Genomic DNA, 14,001 nt, shown 5'->3' with positions numbered 1-14,001 from the left:
AATATAATCTAAGTTTGAAAAAAAAACTCTCTTTATGGACAAATGTGGAAATCTGTAAAGGTCAGTCTGTAGAAAGATTTATATAGAACAGGATGTTACACAATTTTGCTTATCAAGTCAATTTATCTTGTTTAACGTTTTTGTTTTTTTTAATTGCATTGTCAGTTGTGTATGTATGTATGATGACTATGGTCTGAAAGCAAACTGATGGTCTTTTATGAGGCATTTACTCCCTTCAGAAACACTGATGGACTGCACATAAAACGTCACGTTGACCTTCTCTGTCTCTTTAGCACAGATGTGTGCATATTTATACACGTGCTGCAGTGACAGCAAACATCACCCTGACATTCTAATACTCTTGAGCTGTGATAAATAAACATATACACTCGTATCAGCTGACATTTCTGTCTGAATCTTCAATAGTGACTCATGATGATTCAGTCTTCTTTGAATCTTTTTGAATTTGTTTTTATTTGATACAGATCATTATGAATGTTCTGTCTAAACGTGTGTGTGTGTGTGTGTGTGTGTGTGTTCAAGCCTAAGCATCTAGTTTATCAATAATCCTTTTAATCACAGTGCGCAATCAGGTTTTTGCCTGTGAACAGAATGAATGTCTTGATGAAACAATGACTAAATCCCCTGCCAGAGGCTTGAATGCATTTGCTCTCAGCTGCTGCAGTGAATAGCTGAGATTTCTGAACATGCTGTAGCATCTAATCTCACTTTAAAGGAACAGCCTTACCTGTCAGAGAGCACTATGTGGGCGTCTGGAAACGCAGCACCAACAGAATATCAAACAGATTACAACCTTCCTGAACACACACACACACACACTATGTGCTCTACATATCGATAAACCCTGTGTCTGCTTATGTGAAGGTTTCAGCTATACTGCCATGACGGCTGACCTGTGGAAGAGGCATGTGCCCAATTTCAGCACTTAGGGATTTATTAACCTTCTATAAAGTCATATTTAATTATTTCTCATTATCTTCCTGCAGGTGAGGATGATGATGATGAAGAATGCGGAGAGGAGAAGCTCCCCTCCTGCTTCGATTACGTCATGCATTTCCTCACTGTCTTCTGGAAAGTTCTCTTTGCCTTTGTCCCGCCCACTGATTACTGGAACGGGTGGGCGTGTTTCGTGGTGTCGATCATTATGATTGGCGTTCTGACGGCTTTCATCGGAGACCTGGCATGCCACTTCGGCTGCACCATCGGACTCAAAGACTCTGTCACAGCAGTGGTGTTCGTAGCGCTGGGAACTTCAGTGCCAGGTGAGAGAGAGAGAGAAAGAGAGAGAGGAGTGGGCGACATGATTTTTGTGTTTTAGCCACCCATGTTTGTATTTACATATAGTCATTTATCATAAAATGAGGATGTCCAAGCACTCGTGTGTGTGTGTGTGTGTGTGTGTGTGTGTGTGTGTGTGTGCATATGTGCAAGGCTATGATTATGATATATCATATAATTATGCAGAGTAAAGCAGCTTTCTACATTGCACCTCCATATATTACCTTCATCATTCATGATAACTGTTATTTAAAACAGGAGACACACACACAGCTATGTTCATGTACAGAACACAGACTGGAAGTGCAGTACATGTTCCCCTGAGTTTAGTATTCCAGACACACTGGACTGCTCATAGAGAAAACGCTGAGAGAGCAGAACGCAGAAGCATTCCCATCTCTCTCTCTCTCTAATGCTGTACTTCTCCCTTTTTACCTCACTCACCCCATTTCTTTTCATCCTCTATTTCTCGCCCTTTTGCTCTTCTCATCTCACTGCAGAAAATAATTTTCTTACATTTGCGTCTTGCTTTCCAGTAAAAGCCATCATACGTGGACAATGTCATGCACACACAAGGATATCATTTTCTTAATTAGTATTTATTCAAAACATCCTCAAAGGGATTGTGCGCCCAGAAATGTTACTATTGTCTTTATTTACTCACCCTCATGTCGATCCAAACCTGCATTACTTTCTTTACTCTGTGAAACACAAAATATTTTTTGAATAATGCTTTTTTCCATACATTCAAAGTCAATGGGGTTCAAAACAACAATGGAATAAAAAGTCATAAAAATATGATTTTTTTTTATTTTTAGGTGAAATATCTGTTAAAACAAAATGATGAATTTTCTTAGGACTTTTTTGGCCCTAAATTGTATTGCAATAGAAAAAGAAAGATGAATTAAATATTGATCGAGTAGCACAGTTTGATTAAAAACCAGTTTTGAAGATCTTTAGTAAACAGTGTCCCATTTTTTATATTTCAATCACTTTTAGCATTTTATAGCTCTGTTTTATATTAAATGTTTATATTGTTCTCATAACAAATCCATTTTTCTACATTTATGCAGAACAATTTGTGGAAGTTAGGGGTGTTGCAGTATACCAGTATTGTTGATAACTGATATTTAAGAAATTAAATATTGATATCATATTAATGGGTGTTTTGCAATATATATTGTGTATTGGCAATAAGCATGGGGTTTTATAAAAGGAAATAGGTCTGACATCAAATTTGTAATGTACTGATTTGATTTGAAAAAGAAACATCTAAAATAAATATTGCTTTAAATTCAATCATATCCAATAAATGCCAGCGAGTTAATAAAACACACAAATGCATCCTGTTTGAGAGTAATCAGATATATACTATAAATATAATATTAGGACCTACATCTGCACAAAACAATGCAAATGCACAAGTGAACTTAACCATGCTAGTTAGAATTCTTAATTCATGCTGTGAATGTGCTTTTTAAAATAAATATTTATAATAGTGTTCTCATTATAATATTATGTTTGTGACAGATTGGTGCTGCACATCTTGCCCTAAACTGTATTTTCATTATTAAAGTGATTCCAGGCATCACTACATGCTTTTGAAAGCAAATGTTTTTATTGATTTAAGTCTTTTATTCAGTGGCCAAAAAAGATCAAACACAAAATCTAATCATCATCGTCATTCAGATTTTTCTAGATATAGTGATGAAATCATTGTCGTGAATTCTTTGTCCAAGATAATCGCGTACTACAGATGTTTATAAAAGTGCTGTTGTTTGTGGTTTTTGTTTTAGGAGAAAATTACATCCAAGCAGCTTTTATCTCAGCAGCTCTTAGAGACATTGTACCCTATCAGATAAAAATAATTTACATTGTACCCTATCAGCTAAAATTACCATTACCTGCTTACAACTGCGTGTGTGTGTGTGTGTGTGTGTGTGTGTGTGTGTGAGAGAGAGAGAAGAGTAAAAATTTATAGATGTTTTAACTACAAATGCTCGTCTTGCGCTTACTCGACCTTAAGCATTACGTAATCACGCACGTGTATATACTTTTTGTTTTGTTGAAAATGACCAATGGTTTCACTAGATAAGACCCTTATTCCTCAGCAGGATCGCGTAGACCCCTTTGAAGCTGCATTAAAACTACAATTTGGACCTTCAACCCACCGATCCCTGTTGAAGTCCACTATATGGAGAAAACTCCTTGAATGTTTTCCTCCAAAAAACTTCATTTCTTAGTTTTGGAAATTACCTCTTAAAAGCTGCATAACATCCTGATTTTGCCCTTTTATTTTTACAGATGAAATAATGTTTTAATAATTTCTATTAAACAATTAAAAATTAAATTTTCTTGTATTATGTCTGTTTAGAGATGGTCATGATAAAGTCACAAAGTCTGGTTCAGGTGCCAGAAACAATGTGGTACTTATACATTTAACTAGTCAAAAATCAAAGTCATTAGTAAGTAAATGAAGCAAACTTTAAAAAGTGAAAGGTTACAGCCACATCCAAATGATTTTTATTTTCCGGCTGTTTCTCCACAGTTTGACAAAATAACAAATGCTGCATGTTGCATACTGAACAGAGTGTTATTGAGCAGTTGTGTCAGTCTGTAGTAGGAGATGAAAGCCGTATTGAGAACAAACAACTGAACTTCTAATTAGCCAAGTGAGCAGCCAGAAACCAGGCGAAGAAAAATGTACAATGACTGATAAGGCAGTGTTCACCAATTCTTTTAAACAGAACACAAAGCCTTTAGATTCAGCATATAGTATCTTGAATCAATAATTTGCTCGATTTAATTTAAAATGGAAATGGGTTTGATGATTGACGTGCATCTTCTGAATGCAGTTCTGCTAAAGTGTGGTGATATTAAAAGTTAATTATAGTGAATTCTTTCTCTTTGGATTAAATGTTATTTAGTCCGCTTTGCATTTCCCAGCGCAGACATACATCGGCTGCTTGGCTGAGCCACAGAGACATTTGTAGTCTATAAAATACTAATATAAACTATATGTGTGGTCGTTTTTTAATACAAATTTGCGTCCATTTGCAAATGTAAGCAGTGTGAGGTTTATAACAGTTTCGAAGTCTATAACAGTCTGGAATGCCGATCCGTTTAAGTCCGTAATGATTAACTGCTCTCGAGCGTCTTTCTGGGATGAAGCTTTTCATTGCCATGACACCCACATTAACGGCAGTTGTCGTCCGCACGCTGCCAGGCTCTTTGGCAGGACTTTACACCAGACTGGGTGTTAGCTGAGCCTTAACTGAGAATTTCCATGGTAATGCTATGGAAACGGCTCCATCCATGCTGTTGTTTACAACAACACAACAGGACAGCGATGAATAACGAGAAGGAAAATGTTGTTTCAGAAATAAGTACTTTACAGTAAACCCAGCTTTCACTTTATAATGCTGTGTCTTTGAGATGTTGTTGAGTCAATTTTGGTCCTTTAAGCCCTTGAATGGCTGATGTTGTTCTCAGATACTTTGTCAGGCGAGTTTCTAACCTTCACTTTTAGACAGATGTTGAGTGCTGCAGTCGTGTCGAGCTGGAATTACCGTAATTACCAGATGACAACTTTGAGCTGTTCACATTCGTGGACTCAGAAATGATTCATTTCTGTGGGAACGCTCATTGTGGAGTGCAGAAAGTGGTGACATTAAAACACCTCTTTAAGCTCTCGATAAATATGCAAAAACTAAAAAGAACTTGATAACTTTATAATAAAATGGCATATTAAACATTTTGTGCTTTAGTTTCTTCTGCTCACTGAAGCTGTATTTATTTGATCAAAGACACAGTTTAAATTGTGAAATATTAATACTTTTTTAAAATAACTGCTTTTTGTTTTAATAATTAAATATATTCTTACTCCGGTCTCAGTGTCACATGATCCTTCAGAAATTGAACATGTGCTGTTTAGTGTTTTTGGGGAACCAAATTGTCTTTAAATCAAGTTGTTTGTTTGTTTGATATAATGTTCAGGGATCAAATATTTTTGGATATATTTTCACTTGAGATCCACTGCAGGAACACAAATATGGTAATATGAATGTGTGAATAATAAAGTGTATATCCCCAGGATAGCAAGACCTTTAAATGAGGATAATGGCTCTTTGTGACCACAGGCTGCAAAGAATAATATCAGCATATCCAGAGCAGTTCCGCAGCGTAATGTGTTATGGACCATATTAGCATAACGAAAGAAAGAGAGGAAGATTAAATGAGACAGAGAGGAAGAAAGAGTTAGAAAGGGAGTGTATGTACATCTAGGATTATTTAGAGGCCTTTCCAGACAGAACGCACAATCAGCATCCTCATGGTTTCTCAGCTGTCTGCAGTAGATCACCCTGTTAGCATGCAGCTGTCTCTGCGAGAGAAACCACACTGTTTAAACAGCAGATTTCAGCTCAATGCAGAGGTTAACCAGGCTGTTATTACAAAATTATATCCTCACCAAAAAAGGAGAGACGAGCAAGAGAGAGAAGACGAGTGCTGTGTGTGTGTGTATATATTTGTGTGTGCACTGCAAGAAAAAAATTCTCAATCGTTATTTTTGTTTCGTTTTCTGAAGAAAGATATAAATATATTTAGACAAGCAAGAAGTACTTGAAGTAAAACTCTTTTAATTACTAATTTTAATGATTTAATGTTAATTTAATATTTTTAATTACTTGTTACTTTTATTTTATTTACTTATTATCTTTGGTTCTTGTTTTAAGCATAAACCTCACTAAATTTGTCACATTTATGCATTTTTTTACATTAATGCTTTTTGTGATTTACGGCAAAATAAATAAATGCATGCATAAAAATTCTTAAGTTTTGAAATACTTTGTGATTATTTATTTTATACCGATCACAATAGCCTAAATAAACTTGCTCAGTATATGCTTATTCACTCATCTATGTATTTTTGTTACATTCATGCATTTTATGTTTTATGGTTGGACAAAAATTGTCCTCAGAAATGCTCTAAATCTCTCAGAATCAAATAAATAGATACATATTTTTTAATTATTTTTTTAAACATTTTATTAGTTTATTTATTTGATCATTTATAGAACAATTATAATTCTATGTTATTATTTTTTATTTATTATCAATGAATCATAACTGTTTTTTTACTCTACTAATACCTCTCTTTCTCCTTTCTTTCTCTTTCTCATTTTCCTCTCAGACACCTTTGCCAGTAAGGTGGCAGCGACACAGGATCAGTACGCCGACGCATCCATTGGAAACGTGACGGGCAGCAACGCCGTCAACGTTTTCTTGGGCATCGGAGTGGCCTGGTCCATCGCCGCCATCTACCACAACTCAAAGGGCCACGAGTTCAGGGTGGAGCCGGGTAGCCTGGCTTTCTCCGTCACCCTCTTCACCATTTTCGCCTTTATCTGTGTGGCGGTGCTCATGTACCGCCGCCGACCCGACATCGGCGGCGAGCTGGGGGGTCCGCGGACTGCTAAAGGGCTGACCACCATGCTTTTCATCAGCCTCTGGCTCCTCTACATCCTGTTCTCCTCTCTGGAGGCTTACTGCCACATCAAGGGCTTCTAAACACACGTACACGCGCTCACACATGCATATACACGCAGAACTACACACCTTCACACAGTGACACACACGATCATGCATTCTGTGGAAAAATAAGCAAAGACTAAAGACTGCAGAGGAAGGCAACAGCGGCGGACTCGGTTTCGGGTTCATGAGGATAATAGTTTTCCGCAGACCATCAGCCCGTTCTTCTGTTCTCTCAACACGCCATTCCTTCATCCTCATCGTCCTCTGTTTGTTGTGTAACTGCATCTGATTGGACGGGGTGTGACCACAGTGTTCAAACATTAAAATAGACTATGAAAAGCTACTATTGCTACCTTTAACTACTGTAGTTGTGCTTTTTAACCTAAACCAGTATAAAAGCCACGTGGGACCGTGGAATCTGTAAGCTCCCATCATAGTGCCATGGAACTTTGGGTAATGTGGCTGTGTGTTATAGGTTTGTTATCTTAATGGGGACCGAGCGGTACTGTAATTTTGCTTGGGTGATTTTTCAGACACACTACTTTGTGTTTACAGATGATGTAATCGGAGCGGTCCTAAACAGCTTTTGTTGTTCTCAAGAGCAGCTTGTAGTTCGTGTGAAGGCGGTTTTTATCCCGCTCTTGCACTGGTGCAGTTCATTCTAGTTCAGAAAGAGAATAACAATAAGGAGAGTGCAGTACGCCAGCTCTAATCTCTCCCGACGCTGAAGCTTTAGAGACCAGAGGTGCACTAGTGCAAGACTTTGATTTAAAAGCCTTGATCTGACGCTCTCAAAGATCGTAAAGTGCTATCGAAAGAGCTCGAGTTAAGGAACATCCTGAATTTTCTAATACAAACACTGCAGTTTGTTACTGATTCGATTATTAATTTATGCAATCGATGGACCGCGTAGTGAAGATAATCCAGCATGTGACATGCTTTTGCCAACATCACATCGAGAGTTTACAATTATGACTGTTACTTTCCGTCCAAGCCTACACGCATACATTTACGGACACACACTACAAGAAATGCGCAAAACCAGTGACCATACTTTCAGCGATTTGTTCTCAGACACACAATTTGCAAGCATGTATAATCGATAGTCTTTTGCTTGATAAACTTGCTCATACAGATACAGTCAGTCACTCATCTATGTGGAGTTTACGAGGGCATGCTTTCCCTCCAGCCCTGCTGAGATTGCTTCTTTGTACTTTGTAGATTCGCTGCATACGGAGCTGTAAGGTAAATCTCATAGAGTAGTCACGATTTTAGACGTAGGTCGATTTTAAAAGCAGAAATTGTAGAACTAATCTAAATTTGATTCTAAACATCTTTAGGATAGCATGGTTTAACACAAATGAACTGAAAAAAAAAAACGTAGCTCGGTTTAAAGTTTTGAAAATGCAATTGCAGGATTTTTCACTCTCCTTTCCAAAGTTCAGTTTTCAGTCTTAGTGGGTAAGTAAATATATGAAATCGTGTTTCTGGACTGAGTACAGTAGATCTGACGTAGATATTTTGGACTTCATCTATTGTGTAGTTTGCGCCAAATTTGCCAAAGGGAAAATCTTTCTAATGGAGAACTGCAGTGTGCCACACAGGCCCCTGATGTGGGTTTTGTATTTCCAATCGTACCTTTTTTACTCACACCAAAAATGTCCTTGCAAGGATAAAGAGGCCTTGGTGACATTTCTTATAGGTGTTTGTACTGAAGGGATCCAGCCTACAGCTCTTTTACTGCATCTGAACACCTTTTCTTGTAACGAAAGAGTGTTTTTAAAGGGATTCTGTATTGGGGTTTGTAGTTTCAGAAGCTTGATTTTGAAAGAGAAGAAAAATTTAGCTTGAATGGCTGTTTATTCTTTCTTTTTTTGTTGTGTTTGTTTTATTTTGTTTTACATTTTGAATGAAAGGAAACTATACTGTACCAGCTCCAGGGCATTTCTGTAGGAAGCCTTCGATGATGACCTTCTGTCCCTGATGAAGATGGTCCGCTGTTGCTTGCTAATTCTAAAATCCACAAGAAAGACACTACAAACAAAAGGACAAAACCAACATCAATAAAAGACTTTTTCCTGAAGCCTAATATCTATTTAACTAATAAACAAACAGATGAAGTTGGAGGGAAGTTGGTGAAACCATGTGAATTACAGCCATACCAAGTTCTGCTGAGAAGTTTTTCACGGACTCTTGCTGTCCGTGCTGCTCGCTAGCCGCCACACCAACCGACCACAGGTGCGCCTCTCCGTACGGGGCGTTAAAACTGTACATGGTCTCTATGGTTTATACTGTATATGTTTTTGCTTTGGCAGAGCAGGGGTCAGCAATTGTGCGTCTGTGCTCTGTAAATCAGGGCGTGGCTGCATTAAAACCGCCCCCCTGTGGAACCTAGCCCCTCCCTTTACCCCGCCCCCTTGTTTGCCATGTCCATATTTGGAATGTTAATGTGCTTCGTGTTGACAATGCATGGATGCTAACCTGTCTGTATATAGTACGCAGAATCCCCTTCATTAATGTAGTCGACAGAGGTTTGAAAGCTGTATAGATATCCGTAAGTTTCATTTAAATGTATTTCATTTTGTTTTGTTTAACTTGCACATGTATATTAAAAAGGCAGTATCTGTCGTTTAGTACAGGAGCACGTACAAACGAAGGAAGCAATATATCAAGGCCCTTTGCTTGATTGTTGCAATGGTTATATTATTTAACAGTATGAAATATTTTGTCACTGAAGCGTTCAGGTATGTATGTATATACTGTACAGTAGAATGAAGGCAGAGTCACCGCTCTGCCGTTATCAAAGAGAGAATACAACGTATTTATTTGAGACTTCAGAATGACAAATATTGCCTTTTGGATTGATTGTTGCATAGAGCTTGTTTTGTTCTAGTTTCTTCGCTGAGCAGTGTGTGTGTGTGTGTGTGTGTGTGCGTGCACGAGTGTGTTTGTTTGGTCGGTCTGGAGCAGTCTGTGATATCTGTAAGAATTAAGGGAACATATAGTCTATTATTTATCTGCTCCGAGTCTGTAAACCATCTTGCAAAAATCAGTGAACCGTCTGGAAAATGTCTGTAAAACATTAGGAGAATGTGTGTGAAGCGTCAGGGTTTGCCTTGTGTATGTCTTACATTCCTAAACCCCCTCTCTCTTCCTCACTGCTCAGATGGACTCTAGTCTTTCAGGGGTTTAATACTAATCTTTGATAATATTATTTCCTCCTCCTCCCCCCTCTCTCTATCACTCTCTTTCTCTCTCTCCAATCCAAGGCCTCACTAACATCTTGCATTAATGGGTCCAGTGAAATAATGTAGGCTGTATGTTGTAAACAATCGCAGTGTATATGTGTAACGATGTTCCTGGTATTCCTGAACAGTGCGTATATATGTGTGTAAATGTCTACATATAACTTATTTATAATGTATAAATTTATAGCATGTATAAAGGTTAGCAAAACCACTTATACTGCAGAGAATATTGTTCTTAACTAGTCATTTTGTCTTGTTTTATGGTAAGAAATATCTAAAAATCTAAAACAATTAGTTTTTGTTGTTGTTTCAAGCATAAATCTAATACAATTTAATGAGGGTTATGCTTAAAAACAAGAGGGTAAAAATTCAATGTTAAAAAGGGAATATTTATACAGGAAAACAAGACGCTGTTTTTTGGAGTGTAAACAACATGGCAGAAAGCTCTCATGCCAAAGCAGGACTGAATGTATTGTATGTAACGTAATAGCTGGTCTAAATGTATCTGTCTTGTACAGATCGAGGGGCTCAAATCATTGTGTGTTTGATCGCTGTAAGCTCATGCTGAGAGTCATGTTAATGCAAGTGTGTGTGGCCTTGTGGCATAGTGTGTCTTACACAATCCTCTTGTCATGGGCTTATTAAATCTGACTCTATTTTCCTCCTCTCACTCTCTCTTATCTCTTCTTTCTCTCTTGCACTTTTCGCTTTATTTCACGCTGTTTTGTTTTGATCGTTAGGTTGTTTTAATTTCAATCTGAATAATTAAATACGAGATTTTTTTGTTTTGATTTATTTTTGTGTTGCACTCAATCTAATAAGATGGACGTCCACTAACTGTGATTGCTCCCCTAGTACACCTCTACACAGGAAATAAAGTTTGGGATGTCCTGTTTAGAGCCAAGCGGCTGCAGTGTGTCTCTTTTTATGATTGTGGTTCTGAATAAGCACACACACACATGCTCGCTTACTGATGTCTGAAAATTCAGCTTTGATCACAGATGCATTTTAAATTACATTTTTAAAATAGGCCTACATTAAAATAGAAAATATTTATTTTAATGGTTATATTTCACAATATTGCTGTTTTTACTGTATTTTTGTTCAAGTAAGTGCAGCCTTGGTGAGCATGAGACTTATTTAAAAAATATTACAAAAACTTACTAACCCCAAACTTTTGTGTACATGTAATATTTATTTTAAATAGGCTAGTTTGTGTAAGTAAACAGTATTTGTAGTAAAACTGTAGTAACCACAAATTTACCATGGTAATAATAATAATAATACATTTTAGTACTTACTATATGTAACACCATGTTTATTTTTCATGAGGTACCCTCAAAGGTACTGAGGTTTTGAGGTTACTGCCCCAGTAAAGGGCTAAAATACCATTTTAGTATATCTAATTTCTGACAGTATAAACAAAAAAGGCCTGTGAAATGTAAAAAAAAAAACATGGCTTTAAAATCTAATATTAAGTGAGTATAATTACTGATTATATTCGTTTAATAATTTAAAAGATAATTTTAGTTTACAGGTATCGGTATTGGTATCGATATCGACGATACTGGGCTTGAAAATATCGGTATCGGATCGAAAAAAAAATAAAGAGGTATCGCCCATCCCTATTTGAAACTGCCACGCTGCATAATTTAAAAGAATAGTTCACCCAAAACTTATATTATTTATAAATTATTTTTTAATTGACAACCTTATGTGCAGCCACAATTACCTCAGAAAATTGAGTAATTGCAGTAGAAAGCATGCTGTAAAGCTTAAGTCAAGCAGATTAGATCATGACTTGAGTTGTGATTCATGCATCTACTGATAACGGGCCGTTTTGCCAAGAAATTTAATTGCAATGCCATTAATGTAACTGCATTGGGGTGGGGGGGGCTGGCTTTTCAATAAAACTATAATACTTGAAACGTGAAAATGAAAATTAAAAAAGATTCGATTGCGGTATTAAATTTAGACCTGCTCGTGTTACCTCGTATTTTATTTTTAAGCATGTGTACAGCGTTGCTCATCATAACCAATTACACACCATTCTGTTGATTTTAGGAATGCAGTGGCCAATCAGAGGCGGTCAGATTAGTCATCGCTGAATTTTGTTCAGACTGAAACTTGAGAATTCCCTCATCATAAGCAACAAAAGTGCAGATGTACCTACGATCAAAGTAAAAGATTCATTTATCATACAGATTATAAGAGGAGTTATGAGTGCTTAAACACTAGCTAGACTGACTGTGCTCATTAAAGGCCCTTTCATGCGGCTGCTGCTTTCTCTCGTAGTGGAAGCGGTGCTGGAGTCGCGGTCTCGCGGCGGACGTTACCATAGTTACAAACAACAACTCACATTTGTATTTCCTAAATGATTCGGTTCAATCGCAATGACTCACTAACAATGATTTGCTGCCACCTACTGGCGGCTTTCATTTCACATTTTCCCCCGCTTTCACAGACAAGGTTTAAGATTAGTCCCAGACTAAAATGTAATTCTGAGCTGTTTCAACTGAAAGAAACTTGCACTGACTGATCTTAAAACATATCAGTGCCTTTGTTTTGTCTCAAGATGCACACCAGTAATGTTTTTCCTAAGGCATATTAATAAAAATTACTTAAATGTCCTAATTGAACTATGGCCTAATCCTGGCTTAGTCTAAACCCTGTCTCTGAAACCGGGCCTTAAAGTACCTTTTCAGTATCAGTATTGAACATTTTAGGATTAAAATATCAAAACATTATTTCTGCATTTGCAACTGCAGGTTAAATGCATTCATGTCCTGCATTAAACAGTGTATAAATACATCTAAATGCCTCTTCAAATGCAGCTTCTGTGTTTCCTCTGCATTGCAAAGATGAATTTTGTTGATAATGATTTTATTTGTTTGGTAACAGCCCCAAAAATCTTATTATTCTATTTGACTTTATTGATTAAAAGAATTTGAGCAAAAGATAATGCACACAGAAAAAAGGCTTTATAAAGGTAAAAATGTCCATAAAGGGTAAAAATCAAGGTAAACTTGTTGGAAAAGATTCACTTATGTCACTGCTGTGAACTGACCACTCAGAATATGTAGAATATCAAAAACTTTAGGAGTCAGCTGCCCAAGGCAGTCCTGCAGCGGATAATATCATTGTCTATATCGCACACACCTAGGCTAGATATTTCATTCTTCTTTGCTTAGTGATTGTTTGGTGCACATAATTCACAGATCATCGTAAAATAAGCTTTTATCTTAGAATTAGGTTTTCTCAACGATAATGAGGACAAGACAACAAATATGAATAATTTTATAAGGTTTTATTTAATTTTATTTATTTATTTTTGAAGGGGGGGGGGGGTGGCTGTGGTTAGGGGGACCCCCCAAGAGCTTTGACACTATTCAAACATTGCTTGAGAGTGCGTACACGCGGCAGGAAGTGCGTAAGACGCCAGGTTTGACTCTGAACACATACTAAATCCACACTCTAACATCTCTAATGGCGCTTCAAAGCCCAATTTTATGCTAAGTATATTCCATAATTCAAGTTTAGGAACTGGCATGTCCTGAAATAGCAAGATGTCAAAACTTGTAGTGAAGTTAATTGAATTAGATATCACATAGTTTGTGTAAAATGTAAAGTGTTGCACATTTTATTGGTATGGAGTTTAGTATGTGTATTTTGTCAAATGTTTCCAATGTTTTTTTTTTCTTTATTACTTAGAAGCACCACAATTAAATTGTCATTCACAGGGACTGCTGGACAGAAACGTATAAGTTTATTTTTAAGTGTACAAAATGTGTAAATAAAGCTTTGTAAAAACTTTTACACTGTTGTTAGTGTTCCATTGGTTAATCAAATGTTCTATCCAGACTTGCAGTTTTAACGCCCATATGAACACTTAAAATACAGGAAACAGGTTATTTAAGTAAAC

The 14,001-nt window shown here is 36.8% G+C and overlaps 1 protein-coding gene across 2 annotated transcripts in view; it reads left to right on the top strand.

The window, feature by feature from the left end:
- slc8a1b (solute carrier family 8 member 1b) overlaps nt 1–10,981 on the top strand; it is a 96,784-nt gene extending 85,803 nt beyond the window's left edge. For both annotated transcript variants that reach the window (XM_079386173.1, XM_079386172.1), the window contains exons 6-7: nt 1,008–1,283; nt 6,491–10,981. In XM_079386173.1, the coding sequence (XP_079242299.1) occupies nt 1,008–1,283; nt 6,491–6,867 (653 nt within the window). In that variant the 3' untranslated portion in view covers nt 6,868–10,981. The remainder of the gene's footprint in view (nt 1–1,007; nt 1,284–6,490) is intronic.
- Nucleotides 10,982–14,001: the final 3,020 nt, after the last annotated feature.

The sequence above is a fragment of the Barbus barbus genome (assembly GCF_936440315.1).
Source record: "Barbus barbus genome assembly, chromosome: 30".
Classification (NCBI taxonomy): Eukaryota; Metazoa; Chordata; class Actinopteri; order Cypriniformes; family Cyprinidae; genus Barbus; species Barbus barbus.
The sequence above is the reverse complement of the archived record's forward strand: the minus strand, read 5'-3'. Positions and strand labels throughout refer to the sequence as shown.